Consider the following 26,628-nt stretch of genomic DNA (forward strand, 5'->3'; position numbering starts at 1 on the left):
CTAGCACATAGTAGGCATTTCATAAATATTTCTTAAGTAAAGGAATGGGTGAAAGACCCTGTGAGATAAGAACTACTATACTTATACCATTTTATAGATGAAGGACCTGAGGTTTAGTGACATTGGGTGATTTGCCCAAGGTCATGTAGGTAGTAGGTAAATAGAAGATCTGAGTAACAATCAAACCAGGCTTACCTGGCTTCAGAACTTGTCCTCTTGATCACTACACAGACTGAGATTCTTCGTATGCATCATATCAAATACCCTACCCAGTACTACCTCCACATTCATCCTTTGCATGGAATCTGGCCCAAGAGCTAGACAGCAAAGGGGCATTGAATAAAGTAGTGCAGAATGTGAATTAGTGCAACCACTCTGAATAACTGTTTGGGAATACCTACTAGAGCCAACCCAGTCCTCAGTATATATCCACAGATACACAAATGTGTTCAACAAAAGCCAGGTTCACAGAAGCAATATTCTTAAAAGCAAACATGGGAATCAATCTAAGTCCCCATCAATAATAGTATAAAGAAATAAAATGCAGTGTAGTCATAGAAATATACAGCAACAACAACAAAAAACTACAACATGGATGAATCTTGCCAAAAAAAAAAGGTATCTACTATATAATTCCATTTATAGAAAAAAAAAATAGGCTAGGCCACATTAACCTATAGTGCTAAAAGTCAAAACAGTGATCACCCTTGTGGGTGGAGGTGGGGTACGGTCGGTGTTAGGGATGGGAGTGGCATGAGTGGCATCTGCAAATGCTGGTGATATTTTCTTGACTTGAATGCTAGTTATACAGTTGTGTTCACTTTGTGAAAATTCATTGAGTCATATACTTTTAATTTGTGTATTTTCCTTAATATATTTATGTTGAATCACATGAAATTGCCATCTTTGCACAACCAATAAAAACCGGTTGAATATTGGCAATTTCATATGGTTCAACTAATGTTTTATATTTCCACAGAAAGATCTCTTAAGAGAAAAAAAAAGAAATCCTGCCCAATTGAAGTGCTTTGCACATAGCTCTGCAAAAACTAGTTTTGAGTTAGAGCCTATGCCTTCCAAGGGCTCCTCGCAGGTGGTAAACAGGCTCAGCATGGTTGTAAATTTTTCCCCCAGGGCCTGAGGCTGATGCACTTGGCTTCCGAGCCTGGGCCAGCCCCAGCATGGTGCAAGTCAGCTGGAGGAGGCCAGAATGTCCTTGAGCAGAGATGATGAACCCTAGCTTCAGGCCTAAGGTGTCAGTGTTCCTGGAACACACCAGTTTGCATCTGCCCTAGTCTTTGCACTCGCCATGACTTCCCTCTTGGGCAGTGGCATGGCTCTTGTTCCTCAGCATTCAGACTGCTTAGAGAGGCTTTCCCTGACCTCCCTACAGAGGCCAGAACCTTCCTAAATCACGGTCACGTCCCTTTATTATTCTCTTCGTGGATTTGAGTAACACCTGAAATTATGTTGTTATTATTATGGTACTTATTTATTTTTATTATCTGCTCCCCTCATTAAACTAAGTTGTATGAGAGCAGGAAATTTCTATAACTTATTTTCTGTTTTACCGTCAGGGCCTGGTATGGCACTTGGTACCTAGAAGGTGCTTAAATGTTGGTTGAATGAATGAATGGCTGAATGACTGACCAAATGAAGTGGCATGAATAGAGGCCAGGGGAGAAAAGGCGCACACCTGCCAAGTCATGTGAAGGATGCAGTCCCCATCCCTCTAATAGGTACACAAAAGGCAGGAATGGGCCTCCGGAAAGTCAATGGCCCCTCCAGAGTCCACACGTCCATACCTCATCCCTGTGCTTCTCCCAGAGTCCCCATTCTGGCTACCAGGGGATTTCTGTGATTTGCAAGCAAAGACCAGCAATGGGGCTACTCTTGGCCACTTTTTTCTTCTCTTCCTGTTCAGTGGTCACACTGGTTGCTTTGGATTTAGCTCCCACATCTGAAATGGACAGTGTGCTTGAATTTCATGTGTATTTCAACTAATACATTTGAACTGTGCCATATAAATATACTCATAAAAAACTTTGATTCTGTTGCCAAAGCTGTTACTATGCAAATTAGACTTTACACTTACTTTGAGGAGAAAATTACTCTTGAATTATATGAGGTCTTCAGGAATGCTTCTTTTGTATAAACATCCCATTGCCCTTTTCGGCAAAGAGTAAAAACCAAGGGACTTGGAGAAAGGATGGAGAAGAGGAAGCTAGTGAACTGTATTATCATAATCAAATTTTAAAATCTTTTAAATTTCCCTGTTACACAAAGCAATGAGGATCACAAAAATAGCTGTGCACCTGGTTCTGAGCTAAGTTACTTAAAAAAAAAATCATGCATTTAGCACTCACAACAATCCTCTGAAGCAGATACTATGGCTATCCTTTTAAAATAGAAGCTTGAAGAAAGTCACCACAGGTTTCACAACCCCTCCCCAGACTGATACAAAAGAACCATCATTCAGCACATAGTCAGCATTATATTATACTCTCTGCTACCACTGAAATTCAAGCAGCTATATTAGCCAGAGTTAAAATCGACTCTTTGGTGAATCGAAGATACCCAGCCACGCAGTTGAAAATGCCACAACGTTTGTCCTGCAAATATTGCACTAGTTAAAGCAGCAATGACAGCCACAGTATTATTTTTACTATTCATTAATAAAATTTTGTTTGCACTTTAGATTGTTTTCTCTTTCTGAGGTTTTGAGCACCCAGATAAAAGGGATCCTCTTAAAAATCTCGTTCCATGCGTCAAAATGGCTGGGTATGTTGAATAATCATCTAAATGTTTATTCAGCACTTAACATTGTGCCAGAACCTATTCTAAGTGCTTTGTATGCATTATTCCACTCAAGTTCCACTCAGCCCTTGGGGGTAAGTATTACTATCAGTTTTCATATTACAAAGGAGGAAACTGAGGCATGTAAAGAGTGAATAACTTGTCCAAAGCTACAGAACTTAAAAAGGTAGGACTGAACCCCGGCAGTCTGTGGTCAGTGTCTGCACATCTATCTTTCAAGCCTTCCAGCTTCCGAAGCTGAAACCACTGAACACACTGAGCCAGAAAGCCTAGGGGCTAGTGGCAGAACAGAGTTCTAACCTGGGGTCTGACACAGCCTTCCTTCCTCAAAGGATGAGGGTCCCCCTGGCTATCTTCACTTGCTTTACCACAGCTCCTGCCTGCTTCTAGGCCTTCCACTCCTGGGTCCAGCCTGGCCGAGTCTGCATTCTGCAGATCTGAGCAGGGCTCTCCCAGGCTGTGCCCCTCTTCTGCTCTCTGTACTCTCTAATGTTCCACAGCTGTTAACTGTAATTAAATCATTCTTTGATCAATTATTTGTTTAATGTCTATCTCTCTGCTTAACTACAAACAGTGGCAGCTCCAGAATTTCTATATAGGTGGGGACAAGTAATCTGTTTGGGTTGGGGGGCTGGGCTTTCAGGGCTTAGTGCTTGACAAAGACTGAGGAATGTCAATTGAATATAGAAATGAATGAGGGTCCTGATCAAGATGATAGGGGCAAAGCACACCCCACCCCACACCCATCATGATGTCACCATTGACTTACAAGCTCCGTGAGGGCAACAATAGTATTTATCATTTATCACTATCCCAATACCTGGCACTGTGCCTGACACACAGGAAGTACATAATACTTTTTTGTGGAATTAACAAATAATTAAAACAGCATCTCTGACTTCTTATCTGAAAAAGAGCAGTGATAAGACCAGAACACAGATTTTTAAAGAAATATTACACAGGAAAGCATGCTGAGCTCAGGTCTGGCACACAGTAAGTGCTCTATAAATGTCTGTTATTGAATTGGAATTTCTGCCTCTCCTCACTCCCACTAACTCAACTGCCAGGTCCTGGCCAGGCCAGGAGCTTAATAAGAATGCAAAGCCCAGAACTGAACTCACTCTCCTCCCTGGCCACGATGTGGTGGGGGTGAAGATGTTTACAATGAAGTTGGGGTGAAAAGACTGTAATTAGCCTGGGCAGGAATGCAAAGTTGTTCCTATTTGCCTCTCACAGGAAAATTATACCTAGGGAAGAGAATAAGCAGCTTTGTAATGAACAAAGTCAGATGAAGTAGAAAAAAAAATCCAGCACAGGCCTACTGGCTGCCCAGCCCAAAAGAATGCAGTCTTCAACCTGTTAAGAAAAAATGTTTTGCATTCTCCCGCCATCTTTCACTCTGCCACTGGGTTCTGGTGGGCTGAAAAGTTTTAAAATACAAATCGGAGTGTGTCACAACCTTGCTTAAAACTCTTCTGAGGATATTATCTTAACTCCTCACTGGACCAACTTCGATCTTGCTCATCATGCTGTGACTACTTCTAGAAGCCTCTGGTCAGCATGTCAGGCATGTGCCCGCACAGGGCCTCAACCCAGGTTCCTTTGCCTGACATGTCGCCTCCACCTCCCTCAGGTTCACTCCTTCTTAGTCTTCAAGACTCAACTCACAACCACAAGCCCTTTCTCAGATAGATCTCCTTGATGCCCAAATTAAAATCAGGTCCTTCCCCCCATTCCTCAGCCCCTCAGATCTGGCCAATTTTTGCCTCCTAGTACTTATCCTGCCTCAAATCTCATAGCAGTCTGTCTGTCTCTCCAAAAGACAGAGCTCTACAAGGGCAGGGAGGCCTATCTGTCTCTCACCACTGAGTCCCCAGAGTCAGAGCAGGCCCTAGCACAGAATATACGAAGAGAATGGATGAATTTCTCATAACAGATGCCCCAAACCTCTCCTCCCTTTAGGTTCCAAGTAGGAACAGAATATGGTCCCCAGTGCTCTCCCAGAACTGAAAAACATTCTGCGGGGAAGTGGCGGGGGCGGGGGGGCGGGGGGGGGGGCTGCCCTTCCATCTTCTCACCATCTCACCAGAACTAGGGTCTCTCTACCCTCTTCTTCAGAAAAGCTGAGAAAAGCCCACTGTCACTTGGCTAATTCCTCTAATAAACAGGACAGTGAACCCCACCCACCCCCCAACATCCTTATTTTTTTACATAGTTTAGAAAGGATTTTTTCCCCCATCCTTTTAATTGTTTGAGCAAGGCCCACAAGTGAGCACTGGCTGGAAAATTACTGCTTCAACTTTCCTTGGTTAACGTGCTTAAATGACTTACAAGAAACAGGTTTTTAGAGGGGCGAAGGCAAAATAGATATAAACCTGTTGTAAAAATCTAGAAAATCAGCACTACAACTTAACTAGATCTCCCAATTACGAGGTGCCGAACCCTTTATCTTAATTTCTATATCTGACAAATGGGAATAATGATATTGATCTTTAATACCTGTAAACGGAAATCCTGAACAACTATAAAATATTCTATTGTCCTGGTAAAAAGTTTTTTTCTGGGGCTTAAAAGAGAAACCGAGGTCCACTAGGGAGGGACTGCTCTATCCTTAGGAGCTGAGTAAGTCAATCACACTGTCAAGGTGCGTCTAGAGTAGGGGGAAGGCATTTTAGACTGCGACTCAGGTTCTGGTCTAGGTTTGCAAAATGTCCCTCCGGTACCTGCCTCGGAGCCCCGACCCCAACTCCAGCCCAGCGCCGGACCTCTAGCCTAGGCTGGGAGCCTGTCATAGGCTTTTCTGACAACAGCCAAGCACAGTCCTACAGTGGCGTAGTTAGAAAAAGTCAGCCTCACAACATCCTGGTGAAGCCAGGACACCAGCAAGACAAACCTTACAGAGGATTCTGGCCCTGGCCCAGCTCTTATCCGCGCATCAAAGCCACCCCCTACCCCAACTTCCCCGAGGCTACAGCCTCTTCGGTTCCTGGGCGGAGCTGGGCCTGCTGCGAGGGCTCCCCACCTTCCCACCAGAGTCAGGCCTAACGGCGAGGCCTTTCTTTTCAACCGCCAGAGTTGATCCGCTCCCCCCACCCCCCATCATTAACTGCAAAGAAAGGATCCCCAGCCATTTCCATTTCCTCTGCGGCTCTAGAGCCCAGTTATTTAATCCTGCGGCCACCCCGGCAGCATCCTCTGAGTGGCCGGCTCCACCCATCCACCTGGCTAATTCTTTGCCGCTCCCGCTTTCCAGAGGGGAGCTGCAAAGGGTGGTTGGAGAAAGGCCCCTACAGCAGCAAAGGCCCGTGGCCTTCGGTGGACAGGGGCTCTCAGGCTAGCATCCCGTGAGGGCTGGGAAACGCACGGGGGTGCACAGAGGAGCAGCTAATTAGGGCAGCAAAGGGCGGACGGACGCCAGGGCACTGCGGACAATACACTGGGGCAGGGGGTGAGGGGGTTGCTGCGAGGCGAGAGCCAGGTCTTCTCTACGGAGTAGCCAGCAAGGGGCGGAGGGAGGGCGGGAGGGGGGTACCGGAGCCGGAAGAGGCCTCGGCCCTGTCGCTGTCCACACCCAAGAAATGGGGGGAGGGGTGGTCTGCACTCACTCAAGGGAGACTCAGCCTCAGGAAAGGAACCAGATTTACTCGGCAACCCCCATTCCGCCCTTCTTTGATACGGACGTTTGAACATTTTAATTATTGGTAAACGCAGCTTCAAGCCTCCCCTCCCGCCCCGCCCCGACGTCTCTAGTCTAGAGAAAGAGAAGGCCCCCAGCAGGGGTCTTCCCGTCCCCCGCCCCCACGACTGCCTGCGGTGGATAGAAATCCCTAGATTTAGGTGTGTCCTCTCCCCTGTGCTCTCGGCCTAGGATCCAGAGGTTGCAGAGCCCCCCGCCCCCCAGCAACACTGACGGTTCCTGCCCTGGCCCGCAGTGGCGTGAAGGTGGCCTTTACCTCCTCTTGCAGGCTGGGAGGGGGTAACAGCCCGCGCGCAGCTGAGCCAGCTGCAGCAGTCGCCGCCGCCCTCCATTCATTAAAAAAAAAAAAAAAAAAAAGCCAACAACAACCTCCACCCCTCTTTGTAAAAGAACGACATCCCCTGGAGGAGCGAGAGCCAACCCCAGCAATCACGGGTTAAGTTCTTTTCCGGCCCCCCATTCATAAAAAAAAAATAATAATAAGGAACGCGGCGCATGCGTGCGCGGGGTCTCTTGTGCCCACCCATTCATAGAATCGCGAACTGCGCGCGTGCGCACTAAAGCTCCCTTCCCTCCCATTCATAAAAAAGCCATTTTCCCAGGCAGTGGTTGCTACATCGCCGCGGAGGTAGGGAGAGAAGCTGACAGCGCGGAGCTGGCGCTGCGAAGCGCAGGAAGCAGTATCGGTTCCTCCGGCCGGCGTCTGCGAGGACAGCGGCGTCTGACTCGCTGGGGTTCGGGGGTTTGCACGGACGTGGAGCAATGCTGGTGACTCTGCGGCTTCTCAAAGTAAGTCCTTGACTGGTTTCGGGACCCGAAACTGCCCTCTCTGAGCTGGGACGCGACTCCCCCTCCGGCTGGGGCAAATGGTGCTCTATTTCTAGGAGTGCCTCAGTGTTCCTTCCCTCTCCCTGCGCCTCCTTGAGCAGCTGCGGTGCGCCGCAACTCTCGGACGCCCTGGACAGGGTAGGCACGGCGCCGGGGGTGTTCACAGCCCGGCACCAGCGTTTCTGATCCCCGGGCATTGCCAAGCCCGGCTTCCCGGCTCTCTGCGACTCGGGAAGCCCCGTGCGTGTCCCGGGAGTTTGCCTCTGGCCTGGCCTTTCCTTCTGCTGCCACCCGCCTCGGTCATTGGAACGGCGCCTCTGGGCTCCATCAGGAGCCACCTCTTAGGTCCGGCGAGCCCCCTCGCCCACCCTGGACTCGGTGCCCACGGTGCCAGCTCTGCCGTAGATCTCCCTAGCCCGCCGCAGCGGCCTATGCTCGACGTAGGTTTTTCTTTCCCCTTCGGAGCGGTGACGGACTGGCTTTTTCACCCCTTTTGCCTCCACACTCTATGGTCGGTGCGGGGCTGGCCTGGGACTGGGCATTTCTGCTCCCTCTCTTTGGCAAGGCGGTTCCTTGCCGTCTGACCTTTGGTCTGCTGCCGCATTTTGTGCTGTGCAACTGCTTTTCCTTTCCTCGGCCTCTGCAGGACCCGAGGCTCCTTGGCCTCCTCGTGTCTCCCTATCACCAGGCACTGAGCTGTGCCAGGCGCCGGGGCCCCCCGGCCGCGCTGGGGCTGTGGTGGGGGCTGAAGGTGCGTTTACATAACGCCGGGCGTGTGGGAGCTAGAGGAAGAGGTTGCGTACGTAGCAGAGATAAGGCTCCCGCCTTCCCTCCTTCCTTCTTGGTGGTACCAGGCTTGACAGCATCGAGGAGAGAGGATAGAGACGGTACGGTACGTTCGGAAAAATCTGAATCGCCAAGGCCATGGGGGCCATGAAGCTGGGCGAGGGCGGATTTGGCCAGCCAGGTCAGCTGGAGCGTGGCTCCGTCACTGTGGCCAGAGCTGTGCCTATTTCCTCTTCTATGCAGACGATCAAAAAGCATTTAGACAGTAGCTGGTCTTGTGCAAGAAAACGCTTTCTCACTTCTCTTTGATTGGGGCTGGGGGTTGTGGGCAGAGGAGGCAAGAGAGGCAGAAAATGGTAGCATGACTTGATAGGCTAAGCAATGGACGGGAGAAGCGTACTGGGCTGGAGGGTATGGATAGTGGGGAGAGGGAAGAGCTGCTGGCTGCCTCATTCACCAGCTGCTGGATGGGCATCCATATTGCCAGGCCCGGGTAAGGGCAGGAGGCTGCCTTCTGGCGCATGGCGGCTTTGGGAGCCCTGACATGGTTAGTGCTAAAAGGAAAGGTGTGGGTTCAGTGGGGTGGCCAAACCCAGTGGGGTCCACCTCCTTGTCTCCAACAGCGGCATGATTTTCTCCACTTTAGAGAAGGGTGGGAGCAAGTGCTTGTCTGTCTGGTTAGCTGACCGAGGCTGTCCAATCTTTCTGACCAGCCTCAGTCAGATTCAAAGCTGGAAGGTGAAGGCCCAGAACATTTAGGAAATGTGGCCTTATCGATCGCTTAATAAGCTCAGTCTGGCCTGAGGCCCTACTCAATATTGCGCTGGTGATTTCACAACGTTCAGAGTTCTCTGGATCTTCACACGAGTGGAGCATATACATGAGAAATTTTCAGCTTTTTTTCTTTTTTCCTTCGTGTGTGGGTGTGGGGTAGACTAGGTGGGAAAGGAAGCGCTGCAGTTGCCCCTACCATCCCCTTTCTCTCTCTCTCTGTCTCAGCAGAAGGGTGGGAACAAAGTTGTAGACATGTCCAGTGTGAAATTGGATTTCCTCTTTCCCAGCCCTTGGGAGGGTCCTCGTTTTCCAGCAGGCTCCAGGAGAATCCTATTGTGAGCAGTGCGCACACTGACCAGCTGAGCTGCGTGGCCAGTAATGGGTCGGGGGCATTTTGATGGCAGATTTCTGAAATCTTGATGGACAAATGTTGGTCAGCTCAAGTGAGGAGGACTTTGAAGACATCTCTTGGTTATCTTCAATTTTAGATGCTGAACTCAGGAGTCCTTCCCCTTTTTGTGGAGTGAGAATGCTCTCCTCATTCCCACGACCTTTTCTAGATTACCCTCTGAAATGGCAATGTCTCCTTAAAGCTCTGGTTGGGCTTGGTGGGAGGAGAGAGGACACATAGAACGAAGGATTCCTGGCTAAAGCAGGGCAGACACTGGGGGCTTAGTGAGCATTTGGGGCTCGCAGATGCCATTTTGTTTTCATCTTTCCAGAATAGGTGGAGAGATGAGGTTCTTTGGAATCCCACCCTCCGTCCAATGCATACTCTTTATGCCCACTTTGGTAAACCTGACGTTGCCACTGCCTAGAGCTTTGGCTTACTTGAATAACACACAAAGGCAGCCCTTTCAGTGCAAAATTTGAAAGTCAGTGATTTAAAAATTAAGGGTAGGAAAAAAACACTCATTAACCCTCCAGAAATGGCCCTCGAGGGGTGCTGCTCTGGCACTTAAAACTTTGGGACCACCTGTGGGGACTTCTCTTCTAATTCCTGATACTAAAAGTCCCTTGGTGTGACATCTTCCAGCCCTCAGTTTCTGGACCCCACACACATTTTTCTTTACTCAGGCCATCTTCTTAGGTAGGACCCAGGTGTTGTACCAAGGAGGAATAGAAAGGTGCCTCCTCCCTTTCTTCAGGGAGGTTTAGTGGTCTTAGAGAGTTATGGCATTTAATGTGATTCTGATTCCAGAGTGCCTGTCATCTGGATCCTGTTGAGATGGGAGTTCTCTTGTGAGGAAAACTCGGGAAAGGATTCCTGTACAAACCTCTACATCTAGTTGAAATTTTGGATTTGGGATATAGACAATGTTTTTAAGGAAGGAGAATGGCAAGAGTGGAGAAGGTTCCATCTCATGACCAACCTGGATCTCCCTGACATAAGAAAAAGCAATGACTCATTATTTTTGCTCTTTTCATAAGAGCCAGAGAAAGATGATGATGAAGAGCAACATAATGAAAACTGTTTTACTCCTTGCAGACCAAGCTAGGGGCTGGGTAAGAGCAGATAGTAGCTAGGAAACCTAAGCTCAGGCCTTGGTATCCCCATCCACAGAATGGGGAGAAGGAACTCCTGAGGGGCCGGGGCCAGCTGAGCAGTGAGCAAGTGTGCAGGGCTAGGGCTGTGCACCTAGTCGGACGTCCTCATTGTTAGGGATCCCCTTCCTCAACAGGAGGTGTGGGGTGTTGCATGATGTAAGAGGCGGCACATTCTTGGCTGTCGGGTCTGGGGCCACCCTGCAGATCCGGACAGCTGACAAGGCTGGGGATGTATCCGGGACATGTGGCCGGGCTTAAGAAGCTTCACCTTTCAGCTGTGATCACGATTGTTCTTTCCAAGGACAGTCAGTGGAGGAAGCAAGGGCACTGGGGAGGGAACACAGATGTGCTGGATCTAGTGGAGGAGGGAAGGGGCCCTTCTGGGGCAGGTGGCCACTTGCAGAAGAGTAGTTTCCCTTGTTGGTTAGTCTTTCTGGTGGGGCAGGGAGAGAATCATTTCCTGCCCCCTCCCAGAAGTAAGCTAAAATCTATTATAAGTTTATTTGTTCATGGGGAGCGGTGAGATAAATAAAATAATCTTGGTGTCAGTGAGAAGGGGTCTCTCCCCTGGGGTCTTGGTTTCTGGTCCCCTACCCTCATCCCAGACTTTGATGTGGGCTGATCGTTCCAGTGTTAACAGGCTTCTTCTAGCCCCACTCTCTCATTCTTGACTTCTAATCCCTCTTTAAGGGCATCTGAGCAGACAACAATTATAGGGGTAATACATTGAAGCCGAAATTTGAAGCCAGTTAGAATAGCTTAGAGCCAAAGTAAAAAGACGTCTCCCACTCCTCCTGGCACTGGGGCTTTGAAGCTCAGCTGATACAGGTTGTGGAAGAGGAAGAGGAGAAGGCTGGGGAACTGATAACTGGTGATGGGACAAAGTGATGAAAAGCAGCTGTTTTCTTTTGTGATCGCTAACAGATTACGACCAGAGGTGAGCTCCCTAGTGCTGGTGCTGGAATGGGAGGGAGGAGCAGGATTCTCAGACAAATCCAGCTGCCTGCATGCTTCATTCTCCCACCAGGGCCATTCTCAGCAGAGATTCAGAGACTGCCTCCCTCAGTAGGGTGTAGGCAAGTCTCTCTGACTTCCCTCCCGTTCCTCTTTGGTCTTTTTGAAGTAATAAGTCATTATTTGGTTGGAGCTTAATTAACTAAACTGGAATGTTGCCACAAAGAACCAAGAGGTGGATGGATAGTGATGGGTGGGCTCTCTGGCAGCCTAGAGACCTTTTCTTCTGCGCTGTGAAAGGGTTAAACAACATTCACTGAAAACCTGCTGAGACTGAATGGAGCAGTGCTGAAACTGCCCATTCATTCAGAGCCTCTTGCCAGTTTGTCATTAGCTGACCTGTAGTTTTCAGAGTACAACTGTCAGGTTTTCCTAATATTTCCCACATCTTCTCCCCAGGGTAAGTCAAGGGGAGGGGTGGGTGGCCTAGACATTTAACATGCCTTTTGATTCTCTGCAGCCAGCCTGTACTGAGGGTCCCAATGGCCATCCCCTCCCCACAGGTACAGACACACTGTCAGGCTCACAAATGGCCAAGCTGCAAGGCAGGGCTGCGTGTTCTGGGCTTTCCATTTCTCTCCTGCTAATTCATTAGTTTAGGACTTTTTTCTTCTGGCTTCCTTCGATCCTGGGTCCTCCTTCTCTTTGCCATAGACCTAGGCCGGGAAGCCCAATCTAAGAAGCCCTAGCGGCCCTTAAGTTCATCTTTACAGGTAGGAGAAGAGGAGGGCCTCTCCCACTCCAGGGTTTCCTTTTAGGGACTGCTTTGTAGTGAGGTGTCCTACAGGGGAGACCCACGCCAACTTTCAGAAAACTAAAAATGAAAATTCTTAGTAAACAGGGAGTGGGGGGTGAAGTGACAGAAGGGATAGCAAAGAAAACGGAATTGGAAGTGAAGAAAACTTGAGCTTGAGCCTTCCTTTAATGACAGATTTCAAACCTCCAGTCTCCATTCTCTACACTGAAAATTCCCCTAACTGGGGGTCAGTCTCATGTCAGCCCTGCCAGGCTTCATTTCCCTGCTGGTTTGGTTAAGAGCCTGAAAATAGCCTGATGCAGTTCCCGATGGCTAGTGACAGACTGGGGAGACTGGTAGAGTTCATGGCTGTGAAAGTGATTGATGCTTTCATGCCCTTCCATGAATAACCAGAGTTATTGTAGGTCAGGGCACCAGGGCTGAGGTAGCAACCTCTGGGGCTTCTGCTTTCTGGGTTCGAACCCCTCCCCTCATCACTTTCCAGCTCTGTGACCCTTTGTTCTTCCATTTCTTCCTCTGCAAATGGGTGTTTATCCTCTAAGGTGATGGTGAGGATTAAATGAGAAAATTGTTGAGGGCTTAGCACAGAGCCTGACACCAAAAAATGCTTCATAAATATTAGCTGCTTCCATAATTATTATTTATTATTATTAGAAGATTGGAGTAGAGTGAAAGTTTTCTTTCCTCGTGCTTATCTGTAAGACCGCCACCTAAAACTCAATAGAGGTTCTTCTTTGGCTAAGTGGAGTGCTGGCTTTGTTTCTCTGTCCAGCAGTCTTCCAAATTGGCCATCAGTCTTCCAAACAGCATAAATGAGGCAAAGCCTGCTCTCTCCTATTTATATTATAAATCTCTTCCTTCCTTGCAGGGGAAGCAGAGAGTACATATTAAACTGCACTTAAGTTCGTCAGCAATTGCTTAGACTGGAGGGTGGGTGTGTCCCAGGGAGTAGAGATTGATCTTCTAAACCAATTGAGGATTGGGTTTTTCTGAGACTTCATTTAGCTGAGCTGAGGGGTTATCAAACAGGCTGCTCGGAAGTTGTTTTTCTTTGTCAGCCAAATGAATTCAGCCCTCCTGTGGAGGGTCCTTGCTAATGGGGAGATGAGGCCATGAGTCTTGGAGGTTTGAGTAATGCAGTTCTGAGCCAGCTGCTAGTTTTTGCTGAGCTGGTGGCCGGAAGGAATCCTACATCTGGGTTATGATAGGGAAGATGCCTTTTTTTTTTTTTTAATAAAAAATTTTGCTCTAATTTTTATTTTAGTTTTATTTTTCAAGTACAGTTGACACAATATTATATTAATTTCAGGCATACAACATAATGGTTAGATATTTAACATACCTTACAAAGTAAACACCCTGGTAAGTCTAGTACTTACCTCATGCCATACAGTTATTACAGTATTATCTACCATATTCCCTATTCTGTACTTTACATCCCCGTGACTACTTTGTAACTGCCAATTTTTACTTATTAATCCCTTTCACCTTTTTCACCCATTCCCCAACCCCCACCCATCTGGCAACCATCAGTTTGTCCTCTGAATCTAAGTTTGTTTCCGGATTTGTTCATTTATTTTTTGTTTCGTTTTTGTTTTTTAGATTCCACATATGAGTGAAATCATATGGTACTAGTCTTTCTCTGACTTAGTTCACCTAGCATAATACCCTCTAGGTCCATCCATGGTGTTCCCAAAAGGCAGATTTCATTCTTTTTTATGGCTTAATAATAATCCCTTGTACAAATGTACTACACCTTTATCCATTCGTCTATCAATGGACACAGGCTGCTTCTGTATCTTGGCTATTGTAAATAATGCTGCAATGAACATTAGGGTGCACGTATCATTTCGAATTAGTGTTTCAGATTTCAGGCAAGATGCGTTTTAGAATATGACTGCTGGAGCCATCGTCCATGCGGCCTGTCCCAAGAGAGCTGAGTCATCGTGGAGCAAGCTCCCACCCCCATGTCTGGCCCCAGCTACAGTCCCAGATGTTGATAGCTGCCCCTGCAGGGTGATGGGAGCCTTCTAATGCCCATTTCCCCATTGCCTGGTGTCTTGGGGGGGACTCTTTTCCTTGAACCTGCCTTCTAATTCCAGGACCAGGTAAAATCCCAGAGCATTGCGCATGCCTTTTTGCTTTATCCACAGAAAATGTGGCTGTTTTTTTTTAAAGTACTCAAGGAATACATAGGGGAAAAGAGAGTGGATCACCTCTTGGGGGAGGAAAAGAATACCCTCGACTTCGTCTCACAGCATGACAAGTCCCAATCCTGGTCCTAAGAGACAAAAAAAACCAATGATATGCGGCGATATAGCCTTCAAACCGCTGCTGACATTATGTTGGCAGTGCCCTGAATATTCGTGACCCAAGCTTCTGGAATAAGAGAATTGTGTTGTCTTTGTCAGGGGTTCTGGCTGAGGAACCTCTTGGCTGGCGCCTGAGAGTCTTATCCCGTGCCCCAGTCAGCATTTTCCATTCTTATTCCTGGTCACACCTTTTCCTCCAGGCAAAGGACCTGGGGCTCCTAACCCTCTTCTGTTAACCCCAAAACCATGTATTCTGGAAGCTAGGCTGTGGAACCCCTGCAAAGAGAAAATGGGCTCAGGTAGCACTCCCTGAGTTCCTCCCCCAAAGACAGCCTAATCCTTGGAAAACTCCTCTTCATATAGGTGCTTTTCTGACATTCTTCCATCTACTCCTGACCACAGGAGGCCATCTTGGCAAATGACTACTTCTTGGTGGCAGACCTGCCAGACACTTAAGGCTAACTGCCACAGGGAAGTCTCTTGTTTGAAGATGATGTTCTTGTTCATCTGGAGGGAATGTGAAGACAGGAAGCTGGCACTGCCCTGAGACAGACTTTGTCCAAGATGGGAAAAAACCATGCACAGAAATAACCAGCATCTTTTAAGTACATAGGGCCGTGGGAGCAAAACCAATAGTTCATGCCCTATGCAAATGGGAAATATCAGTTGACTGAGCACCAAACCTTGTAGAAAAGACTTAATACTTTTTTGCATTTGGCAGTATAGATAATATACAGATGAGAATCCTGTGGATAAGCTCCCTTTTATCCCCTTCATGAACTTTGTATTCCAGAGTGAGCTCTTTATTTCAAACAGGCTGGAAAGCATCTAACGATTTAACCATTTCTGATCAAACTGTTATTTCCAAGTAGGAGAAATATAATACTGTAATGCCTTTTTGTTTCTTCTCTTCACTCCTTACTATAGACATTGATAAGTGTGGATGAGTCACGAGGTGAGGTATCATTCTGCTGTGATTGGAATATTGGGATAGATCAACTGTGTCTTAAGACTGGAGTGGTATGGAGTTAACTGCAAATGGAAACCTATTCGCATCACCTTTGAGAAAAGATGAACCTCACAGCAAGCTACAGGGTCACTCTCCTTAGAACATCTTTGACATCTTGAAAAACCATTTACTGAAACCCCGTCCCATAGCACATTTAATACAATGGTTTTTTTTTTTTTTAAACGAAGGTTATCTTCCCCTTCTGTCCACACACCCCATTCTTCCCCCGACCCCCATCCCCTGGTGGAATCTTCCCAAAGTCTAATCTTTCTCTTGAATTTCGAATCATGTCCCCTTGGGCAGAGGTCTTGGCCTTCTGCTGCTATTTCTTTAAATTGATCTCCAGCCGAATTCCGAATGTAAAGGTCAGCAGGCGAGGAAATGGCACTTCTAATAGAAAACAATGTGCACTTTCTAAATTTGAACCAAGCCGTTTCCGCTCTTTGATTTAAGTGACTTCCTGGGGTTCCGTGTCAGGCACTGCAGTTGAATCTCTGGCTGTATTCCAACTTAAAATTGCACTCTCTCGGTGAAATTAGAAACTGATCCAGGGTTGGCTTAGCTATTCTAGTAAATAGCATTTAGGCTGAATGTTCAGCTCAGCACTTGGAAATGGGTGATGTGAGTGCCCCTCAAGAGGATTTCCCATCCAAGTTGTCAGAAGCACACCTACCCAGGGGTTATTAGCTGCTGGAGGTTCCTGCTCTTAGAAGTGCCGGTAATAAGTTAATATCTTGGACGTGCAGGCATCAGATACAGCCCTTCCTTCTCTTGTGACTGTCTGAAATAAAGGCTTGTGTTTATCCAGCTGATAAACTCCATGGGAGCATATTGGGGCTGGCTCTCCTGGTCACCACATCCTCAGCCCTCAGCACAATGCTTCTTGGCATGTAGTGCTTATTAGTGCTCAAGAAATCTCAACTGTTTGCTCTCTGGGATAGTCAAATTACTGAGCACTTGCTGTATGCCAAGCAAGATATTAGGTACTAGATAAGCATTTTCTCATTTAATCTCACAGGAACCCATTTTACAGTTGATAAAACTAAAGCACAGAGGTTAAAAAACCTCATTCACAGCAGCACTGAAAGACAAAAGGGAGAATTTGAACTTGGATCTGATTCCAGAGCCTGAGCTTATCACTATTGAGCTATCTATCTTGAATAAGGAGCATGATCCACAGGGATTACAAGAAAGAACTTGGATGGTTCGGGTTGGAGTCCTGGTTCTGCTGCTGATAGTTTTGTGTGACTTTGGACTGGAAAAGGGGTAATAATAGTAGGTATGATTTAGGGTTATTGTGAAGAGTCAGAGACTTAATATTTATGGTGCTTAAGAGACTACCTAGCACATATTAAGTGCTAAATAAGTGTTATTTCTACCACTTACTATTATTATTGTCATTATTAATCATCTAAGCCTTAATGCTGAAGAGTCCACTGAGGGAAATCAGTTCCCGTTTCATCTGGGCTCCCATAATCTGATGGGGGTGGGGGTGTTAAAAGGCCAAATACTGACGCCTGGAATCCATTCTCTCTTCCTTTTCCCCACCCCCAGGGCCCCTAGAAGCCTGTTTCTCAGCACAGTCCAAGACCTCCAGCCCCATGGAGCCCCCAATCCCACAGAGCGTGCCCTTGACTCCCAGCTCAGTCATGGTCCAGCCCCTTCTTGACAGCCGTATGCCCCACAGCCGGCTCCAACACCCACTCACCATCCTTCCCATCGACCAGATGAAGACCAGCCATGTGGAGAACGACTACATAGACAACCCTGGCCTGGCAGCTCCCACCGGCTCTAAGCGGACCCGGGGTGGGGCCCCAGAGCTGGCTCCGACACCTGCCCGCTGTGACCAGGACGTCACCCACCACTGGATCTCCTTCAGTGGGCGCCCCAGCTCTGTGAGCAGCAGCAGCAGCACATCCTCTGACCAGCGGCTCTTAGATCACATGGCACCACCACCCGTGGCTGACCAGGCCTCCCCAAGGGCTGTGCGCATCCAGCCCAAGGCAGTCCACTGCAAGCCGCTGGACCTCAAGGGCCCAGGAGTCCCTCCAGAGCTGGACAAGCACTTCCTGCTGTGCGAGGCCTGTGGAAAGTGTAAGTGCAAGGACTGTGCGTCCCCCCGGACGTTGCCCTCCTGCTGGGTCTGCAACCAGGAGTGCCTGTGCTCAGCCCAGACCCTGGTCAACTACAGCACCTGTATGTGCCTGGTGCAGGGCGTCTTCTACCACTGCACCAACGAGGACGATGAGGGCTCCTGCGCCGACCACCCCTGCTCCTGTTCCCACTCAAACTGCTGTGCCCGCTGGTCCTTCATGAGTGCCCTCTCGCTGGTGCTGCCCTGCCTGCTCTGCTACCTGCCCGCCACAGGCTGCGTGAAGCTGGCACAGCATGGCTACGACCGCCTGCGCCGTCCCGGATGCCGCTGCAAGCACACGAACAGCGTCGTCTGCAAGGCCGCTGCCAGTGAAGCCAAGGCCTGCAGACCCGACAAGCCTTTCTGACACTTTGGGTCGAAGCCCCCCGTTCTCTCCCCCCCCCCCCCCACCCTCTGGAAACTTGGTTCCCTTATGACACCTGAGAAGACCACAGGTGTTCGTGTCCTGAGGCTGATCTTGCCAGTGTGCCCACTCCCTACTCCAGCTGCTGAAGAAACAGAGACCCCATCACCCACCCTCTTCCCCAAAAGGATGAAGAAGCACTTTGGGGTTTTTTCAGGGTCCTGGAACTTTGTGTCAGACAGCGGCAGAGGTGTGGTGTGGTTTGGGGGGGTGGGGATTTTTTTTTTTTCCTCCAGAAGACGGAACACAGATGTGGCCACATATCCGGAAGTTGCAGCTGCTTGAATGCCTTCCCAGTTCTCTCTCCTCCCTTCCTTTTTGCCAACCCCCCCCCCCCTCACCCCCACTCTTTTTCCATTCTCCTTGGCTGTCTGGGAGGAACTGCTGAGTGGCCAGAAGACCTTTGAAGGAGACCCTTGGAGTCTTGACTTGATGTCTATACCTTTTTCTCCTCCCAGTCCTTCCCCGCAGTTTGGTATCTTGGGGAAGGTGTAGACCCTGGCAGGCTCTGTTTTATATACTTGTTAGCCCCTGAGAACAGAGGATGGCCAGTGAATACAGGCCTCGTTACCTTGCTCTGCCTTTGCAGCCACGGATGGATTTAGGAGCCACTACACAGAGATGTCCCTTCCAGCTCTATCACTAACTCTTGGGGGTGTTCCACTTATAACACCGTCCTCCGGTTCTCATTGAGTCACAGGCTCACCTGCCCGCTATGTGTCCTGAGTTCTCTCTGCCCAGATCCTTTCCAGAAACTTTATGGGTCGAGAAGCACAGGGCGGCAAGTGCGAGACCAAATATCATTTTGCCAATGAGTCTGAGGCTGTGGTCTCTGGATCCAGTCATTATGTTTTTATAGAATAATTAAACCAGATACTAACGGTGTTTTAGAAAATAATAATAAGACACTTGCTTCCTTTTGGGCCACCCCCAGGAAGGGCTGATTTCAAAATCTGGGGGGGCAAGCAACCTCAAGGAACACAATCCCCCTCCCCACCAAGAAGAGGATTTTTAACAGCAAAGAAGAGAGGCAGCCACCTCCCATTGCAGAGCAACAGTGGAGCTGAGATGGGTGTGGGTTTCTTCTCTTCTGATTCTGCTGCTTGCTGTCATAGCCTTTTATGTACAGTCAATATGTCTGTATCTTTAATGTAAATAGACAGATGATGAATAAAAGAGTCTATTTTAGTGTTAGGAAGCCCTGGCGGGGGGAGTCAGAAGAAGGTGGCTAAGGAAAAGATTCTCCAGGGACTTCTTGGGGTTGAGCCCTGCTTCTGTGCATGGCCATACCACCCCCTCCTGACAGCCCCCAAAGACGTAGAAACTCTCTCTCAAGGTGCTAAAGGACTCAGAAAGTGCAGCACGTCCAGTGGGTAGGTACTTGTTGCATGCAAACGTTGTAGTGTGTCTGGTCCTTCTCCCCAGCTGTCGTGCGGGGCTTTTGCTTCATGTGGTATTTTGTGTTAACCCTGCTCCTCCCCACCATGTAAGAGGAAGTGGCCTGGGTCTGAAAAGTTAACCCAGGTGAAATTGGAAGTGCATGAGGTAGAGCGCTTGTCGCATTTCCGGTGTGTTCTGTGGGAACATAATTGGCTCCAGGAAGGAGGCAAAGAGGCAGGTAGCTATGATTGGCATGCTCCCAATGCTTCTCAAGGACTTTCTTTTCCCCCTTCTCTAAGATTAGTAGTAACAACTTATGATTTAGACTAAGTTAATTGTAACCATAGGTATTTATTGACTGGAGGAAAGGAGGGGAGGGTCTTATTATTTTAGGCTTTATTTATATAACGTTTGCTAGCTTGTAAAAGGCAGACATGAAATATTGCATCTGTGTTTTCTAAGACTGATCCATGTAGCTACCCTTGCCACAGTCGTGACAGATGTATGGATGTTCTTGCACAAACGGAAAGAATGGTAGGAAAAAACACATTCAGCCAACCACTCATACTAATTGAATGTATCAGATGTGTGCTGAGGGGACTGGAGATGTCTTCCTCAGAGTAGGTGTGCGGAGGCTGACCCCCAAAATGAGAGGGCACATATCTGCCCTTGGCCGGGCCTCGGGACTTTTCCCAGAGCCCCTCCCTCAGATGTCTCCATGGGAAACTTGACCCAGTGGCAAGTTGCACTTTGGTGATGGTGTTCTACACATCCATGCTGTGGAGAATCGATTTACATAAGCTGTGTATACATAGACACACACACCTACCCCACAGACCCTCTAGCAACACGGACCCTATTTCTGGCAAACAGCCTCCTGAAACCTGACTTTGTGTACATAGTTGTAAACACGGATTTTTCTGGGTTTTGGTTTTCTTTTTCCCTTTATTTTTTTTCTCCCCTGTTTTGGCTTGTCCTTTTTAGTTTGCATTTAACCTGCTAGATGGATGTCTGCAGAACTCTTCGTGTCCCACGTGCTCGGTGGTGAAGGGAAGGAGTGGAGCAGGTCGGGCTCTCTCCGCTCTGTTGCATAGCAGTCCTTCGGCATGTTTTTCTCGGCTTCTTGGCAAAGAAAAAAAAAAATGGCTTGCCTGTGGACCCTGGGGGCCAGTCGAGGGCCACTGAGGGACCAAGCTTTCAGAAACACGACACATTTCCGTGGCTACTTCTGGCTGATCGTATTTCCTGTCACCAACAGCTTGCTTGGCTGAAGTAGGCCTCGTCTTGACCTTTTTTGAAAAGCGCCAGCTGGTTCCCACTTCTATGCAACCTGGAGTGAGTGGTGGTTCTGCCTGGAACCTGGGGTGGGGCCCACAAGCCTGGGTCCAGGACATGTGTCCTAGGGCACCTTGGTTGCTCCACACTGGGAGGCAGGTTTGTGAAGGCCCAACACCCCACAACGTACCCTGGGAACTGGGTCTAGGGTAGCAGCACCCTCCCAGTTAGACAACGGGGCACAACCCAGGTTTCTCAAAGTCCCTGGCTAGGAGATAGGGGCCAGGCCCTGCTGTTGATAAAGGCCCTTCACAGCTGACAGAGATGGAAGATCTTCATGTGACATGTCTGGTTCTTTCAATGTTCTGGAGTCTATGTTGGGTCCCCACTGTACATCAAGTGAGACCCAGTTAGACAATGACTTGTCCAAGGTTACACAACATGGAAAACGTTGGTTGGACCAGCACCCGGAATCCGTCACCTCGAAGCTTCGTGTTGACCCCATGCTGCCCCAGAGATGTCTGACGGGCTGTGGGCAGCACGACTTTGCACTGTACAATTCAGTTCACTAGGGCATCCCATGAGCTTCACCGGCCTTCTGGTTCATGCCTTCGGTAAGCATTTTCATGCCCTCTGCTTACTGTGACAGTTGATGACAATTCTTGCGCTGCCATTTTCCACTGTGGGTAACTGTGGTGTCTTATCTTGCTTTCTCTTCTCACTGCCCCACAGTTTGGTTTTGTGTTACAAACAGAAAAGTTGTTCCAGGTTCCCATCACATTTCTTCATTTTCCCCTCTTCACTGTAGTCCCTTCTCACCCCACAACAAAAGTTACCACAGAAGGTTCCCTTTGTATAGAATATTTATTTTGAAGCTCTATTTTAATAGTATTTATTTTAGAAAGTCTACTATTGTAAGAGTTCTTCTGTTTGTGAAGAAAAAAAAAACAGGCTAAAACTGAATGTACTGATCTAGAAAATATATATAAATATATATTGTTAAATATACGCAGGACTGCCGTTTCTTGTGTTTGTGTCGTTCACGACCCTGACATCCTCACCCAGCAGGCCCCACATTTCTCAAGGAATGCTTACTGGATGGAAATGTGTACCAAGGCTGGCGGGACAAAGGAGCAGGGAGAGAGGGCTTGCCTTGTCCTGCCTCTAGGGTGAACTGAGAACCGCTGAAGGAAAGCTTCACTTATAAAGCTGAATCTTGCCACGTGCCACTAGATCGTCCTCTGGCGAGCTCTCCCCTACATGAACGTGTACTTGTAACCAATGGACAACAAAAATTCAAACTTGAGAAGTGGTGGAGGTGGGAAGGGTCATCTGACCTACCCAGTTTACAAAAATTCTGCGGCTTTTATACTTGGTGCCCCCCAAACAGGTTTTCATGCACATACATGCTTTAAGAAGGCAAACAAAGATTTGGCAGTTTTCCTGTTTTCAGTAGATTGGCAGATGTTGCACAAAGCCAGTTCCTTTGACCTCTAAAGCCTTCCATCCATGAATGACTTGCCTTTACCCTTCTAATGTACCTTCCATCTGCTTCCCAAAACCTACCCCCATCCCAAATACACTCAAACTTGCTAGAGACCCAGCCATGTCTCAGTTTATGCAGCTGAGGGAACTTTTGTAATTCACATGCCAATCACAGTGAAAGCTGGACTTTTATTTTGAACATGTGAATACATGCCTTTTGTTTTTTGAAAGAAAAGGAGTTGAGCAATAATTAAAGATTTTTTTCTATTACCATTAAGTGGGGCAGACAACTAACAATGGTGGGGGTCAGGGGGATAGAGGGAGAGAGATTGGGAGCCCTGGGTCCAGGTCTTGGTTTCTCTAGGGTCACCAATTACGGTGTCTCCTAATTCTTTGCAAAAACCTCAGGGTCCTCTTTGAGACAACCAAGCCCATTCCAAGGACCCCAAGAAAGCACAGAGGATGTTCCTCAGTGTGGTCTTGTCTGCTATACAACTTTAAGAATAAAGATAGATAGGCTCCAGCTTCCCTCTTGGCTAGACCATGTGGCCTGTCCCATTCCCACAGGTTGGACAAAGGGTACCTAGTGCTCCAATGTCTTCCTTCACTGACAAGGTAAGTAAGTGACACTTAGAGATGCTTTTCTTTTTAATTGCCTCAGTCCCAATTGCAGGTGTCTCCTGATTTTTGAAAGTTTGCTTATGCCACTTTGTAAAACCGTGCCCATTTTTGCTTTAAGGAAAAAAGGCGAAAGCGAAAATAGCGTTTGTTTTGCAGTGAGTGAGCTGACAGAGGCAGCACACATCCAGAGCGGCGAGGGTGGTACCGCCAAGCTCCTTCCCTGGAAACCACTCAGCATCTCAGCATCAAGCCACCTTAGCTTTGAACTGTGTCTGAGCATCTTTGCTTCGTCTCAGTTTGTTTTGTGCACCCTTTAGTAAAATGTGTCCAAAGGTATCAGAAAAGCCTAAGAGAACTCATAAGAGTGTTACACTTGGTGTAAAACTGGACATAATTAAGCATGCTTAGTATGATTTGGTAAGTCATTTTTTGGGTCTGAGAATGCTCAAAAAGTTTTCCATATAAATTAATGGTAACTGCTTCATTTCAGCTAACAGAAGGATTCATAGGAATGTTCTATTTTCAGATAGTGGGGGAAGTCTGTGCTATACACCAGGCATTGATTCGGTCTTGTGTTTCCTGATGGGTAGGTGCTCCTGGTTTTACTTTGTGTCTAGTATTTGGAGACTAAAAATAAAATCCTATACAGTGTGTTGGGTTCTTAGTTTCCCTCATTCAGATGCTCTTGGGGAAACAGAGCTGAATGAACGTGTGCTTGTGTTCAAATAAAACAGTATCCAGAGTTTTTAAAAAGTTCCACATGTGCCTTCCTGTCTTTCCCTGACTGTCTCTATTACCCCTCTAGCTTCCCTGTTCTGAAATGGCTTTGGGGTAATAATAATGGTTAGCCTTTGTTGAATGGTTTTGTTTTGTTTTGTTTTTAGGACAGGTACTGAACGTACATGGCAGATACCACTGTTTGTTCCCCGTTAAAGGTGCAGAAACTGAGGTTCAGATAAGTTGTGTCATGTCAAATATTCGGTTGAGGGATAGACCAGAAAAACGAAAAGTTGATGGTTTAGCATCTCAATTTGGGGAACAAGCACAGGGTGGACTAAAAAGATTCCCCAGTGACTGAATTTAAATGTGGGGGAAAAGCAGAACTTTGAACCTCTCACTACACCCATAACCACACAGCCCCCGGTGAGGGCAAAAGCCCAGGTGCTCATCCCACAAAGAATGGTCTGAGGTGGGGGTGGGGGTTCCCCAGCTCTGACCGCAGACAACTAGAACCCCCTGGCCACTTTGTCATCTGGCCAGGAGGCCCCAAACCACTCCTGCAGCTCCCCAGCCAGCCCCTCCAGCCTGCTGAACCTGCAACTTGAAATGAGCTCAACTTTCCAAAGAACATTTGTGAACTAATCAAAAGAACCCAGGCAGACAGCTCTGTGCTAGAGGTGTGTGCCAGATGAAAGCTGAGAAGAAGTTTTTAAGAGCCTTAAGTTTATTCATCGGAACTTTAATAAAACAATATGTCCATGGCCTAGGGCAGGTATAATTTTCATAATTTATGGGTCTCTGAGACAGGAAGAGAGCTCAAGGTTTTATTGTGTTTTGCACGATAAATGGCATTCCAATTGTCTACATGATGTTCTTTAAGGACTCTTGTCTGGCAGGAACACAGGCCTTCTGGAGCCCACCTGGGCCTCGAGGCCCGAGGCAAGGGATAATTATGAATACATCTGTATCTGTTAAGCAGGAGATGATTGAAAAACTCCCTCGCTTCCTTCTGTCATTAGAAGACACTTCCTATGCCGACACCTATTTTAACATTTAACTGTTGCAAGATTTGGAACACTCCCTATTCCCTTCCTCTCTCACCTTCTCCCTGAAGTCTGGCTTCTTTTTTTTTCCTATACCTAAAAAAGACTCAGGTAAACTTCTGCCTGGCCAACTTCCCATTGAGCATGGTGTAGGAGGGAGTGGCTTTGGACCCTGAACAAAAAAGAAATCCGCAAAGCAAGAGAATGGAGCTCCAGGTGATGCTCTACTTGAAGTCAGTATTGGAATACTTGCCATCTTCACAGGGTAACAGGTCAAGTGGCCTTATTAAAATCACTAAAAAGCTCTTGCTTCCAAGTTAAGATGCTGCATTATCATTTATGATCTTGAAAACAATCAAATTCCATTGATATAATCAGTCTCATTTTACAGATGAGGAAACAAGCTCACAGAGGTTAAGTCGTTTGCCTGAGGCCACACAGCTGATGAGGGAGATGAGTAATGGACCTTCCCCCAAAGCCTGTGCACTGCAGGCTAAGGTCCTAACCTAACTTCAGACCTAATCCAAATTCCATCTCCCCTGTGACACTTTCCTTTGTCCCCAGTAAGAGGTTTCCTTTCTACCTTTGTTTCTGTAGAAGTCAGTAGAATAGGTGATCTTTAAGCCAAGATTACACAGACAGATTGAGATGGGGCTTGAAGCCAGGGATAACCATCGCACCACAACACCTTATATAAAATATTGGGGCCCCATCTCAAACTGATCTCAGGAAAGAGTCCTCCAGTACCACATGACATTGCTCTTGACCAGCCTTCCTGATTTCCTCTGCAATCGAAAGAATTGTTTCCGAGACCTACAGAATTTATGGGCTGTGGTGTCCTGGAGCAAGAATCTTACAAAGAGAGGGGGCCAGAGGGTGCCCCAGGTAATTCAGAAGTGTGGTCTCCATAGGTGGGTGGAAGAGAGAAACACATGAAGAATGAAAGTTGTTGGCCACCCCTCTAATTCCGAGGTAAAACCACATTCATCTTTGTGCCAACTTTGGAGTAGATGGATGGAGCACGGATCAGGGAGCCAAAGCATCCAGGGTGGAAGTGAAAGGCAGCAGAGGCAGGGATCTGGGGACCCCCAAGCAGTGTTCCTCCCAACTCCCCAAGCTACTGCTTGACCGGTTTCCAGGCAATGCTCCAGCCAGCCCTGTATTACTAAAGCTCTGAGATGCCGGGATCTAATTGGATTAGAGAACTAGTGTCCATCCAGGTGGGACCGTTCCCAGAGTGTGCACAGCAAGGGCCTTGGGGCTCCCTGAGAAGTCACTGACATTCCTCTTAGGGCAACATGGTTGGAGAAGCATGGGGCCTGCTCTGCTGCCTTCACTAGTGTGAGACCTCAGGAGATTCACTGCTGTTCTAATAACAGTGGGAGAATTAGACAGTGGCTGTACACAGTGGCTCTATTACTATCATAGAGATGAAAACCTGACTCATATGAGAGAGCAGAGAATCAAAGAACTCGGGTCTCCTCTCCTCTTAGCCCCAGTTTCTCCATCTTCAGCCTGGTAGTCTGGACCACGTAGGCAAGCCACAAACTGTTGGCCCACGGTGTTTTCAAAAGCTGTTGATTGTCATCGTTTGAAAAGAAGTTTCTAAACCCAGAGCTAAAACTTCTATTGAAAAACAGAGAGCTGGCCCCCCTGGCCCCCTGCTCCCCATGGCAGCCACTGACTACCACTGATTAAAGCTGAAAGGTACCACGCCTTCCACACTGGCACTTCCCACAGCATTCTCTCCCCTCCATTGCCCAAGTCCCCTGGGCCGAGTGCCAGTTTACAATGACCATCGCACTTGCACCTTGATGTCCCTTAGCCCTGCCAGGGTTTCTGCTCCTGATGCTGACTGGTGTCAAGTCTGACTGTCATATCATGTGACAAGAAGAGCATATCACCTTTCCTATTCTTTCCCAAAATTCATAGCCTTAGTCAAATCATAAAAAAAGTAGATAAACCCAAATTAAAGGACATTCAACAAAATATTGGACCAGTACT

The 26,628-nt window shown here is 47.8% G+C and overlaps 1 protein-coding gene and 1 long non-coding RNA gene across 3 annotated transcripts in view; one reads left to right on the forward strand and one right to left on the reverse strand.

Annotated features, from left to right (window-relative positions):
• The window catches only part of LOC107500882, a 273,634-nt gene extending 266,678 nt beyond the window's left edge, over window positions 1-6,956 (reverse strand). For both annotated transcript variants that reach the window (XR_004952060.1, XR_004952059.1), the window contains exon 1: window positions 6,771-6,956. This is a non-coding gene — a long non-coding RNA (uncharacterized LOC107500882). The remainder of the gene's footprint in view (window positions 1-6,770) is intronic.
• A 153-nt stretch (window positions 6,957-7,109) lies between these two features.
• Window positions 7,110-21,763, forward strand: SPRY4 (sprouty RTK signaling antagonist 4). The gene is made up of 2 exons (XM_016124139.2): window positions 7,110-7,303; window positions 17,097-21,763. Exon 2 carries the CDS (start codon window positions 17,144-17,146, stop codon window positions 18,041-18,043), a length of 900 nt encoding a protein of 299 aa, XP_015979625.1. The 5' UTR covers window positions 7,110-7,303; window positions 17,097-17,143; the 3' UTR covers window positions 18,044-21,763.
• Window positions 21,764-26,628: the final 4,865 nt, after the last annotated feature.

The sequence above is a fragment of the Rousettus aegyptiacus genome, unplaced genomic scaffold, assembly GCF_014176215.1.
Source record: "Rousettus aegyptiacus isolate mRouAeg1 unplaced genomic scaffold, mRouAeg1.p scaffold_m13_p_7, whole genome shotgun sequence".
Taxonomy (NCBI): Eukaryota; Metazoa; Chordata; class Mammalia; order Chiroptera; family Pteropodidae; genus Rousettus; species Rousettus aegyptiacus.

Excerpts from the sequence above, each read along its gene's own strand:
- SPRY4 (XM_016124139.2), top strand. The coding sequence starts at position 17,144 with ATGGAGCCCCCAATCCCACAGAGCGTGCCCTTGACTCCCAGCTCAGTC.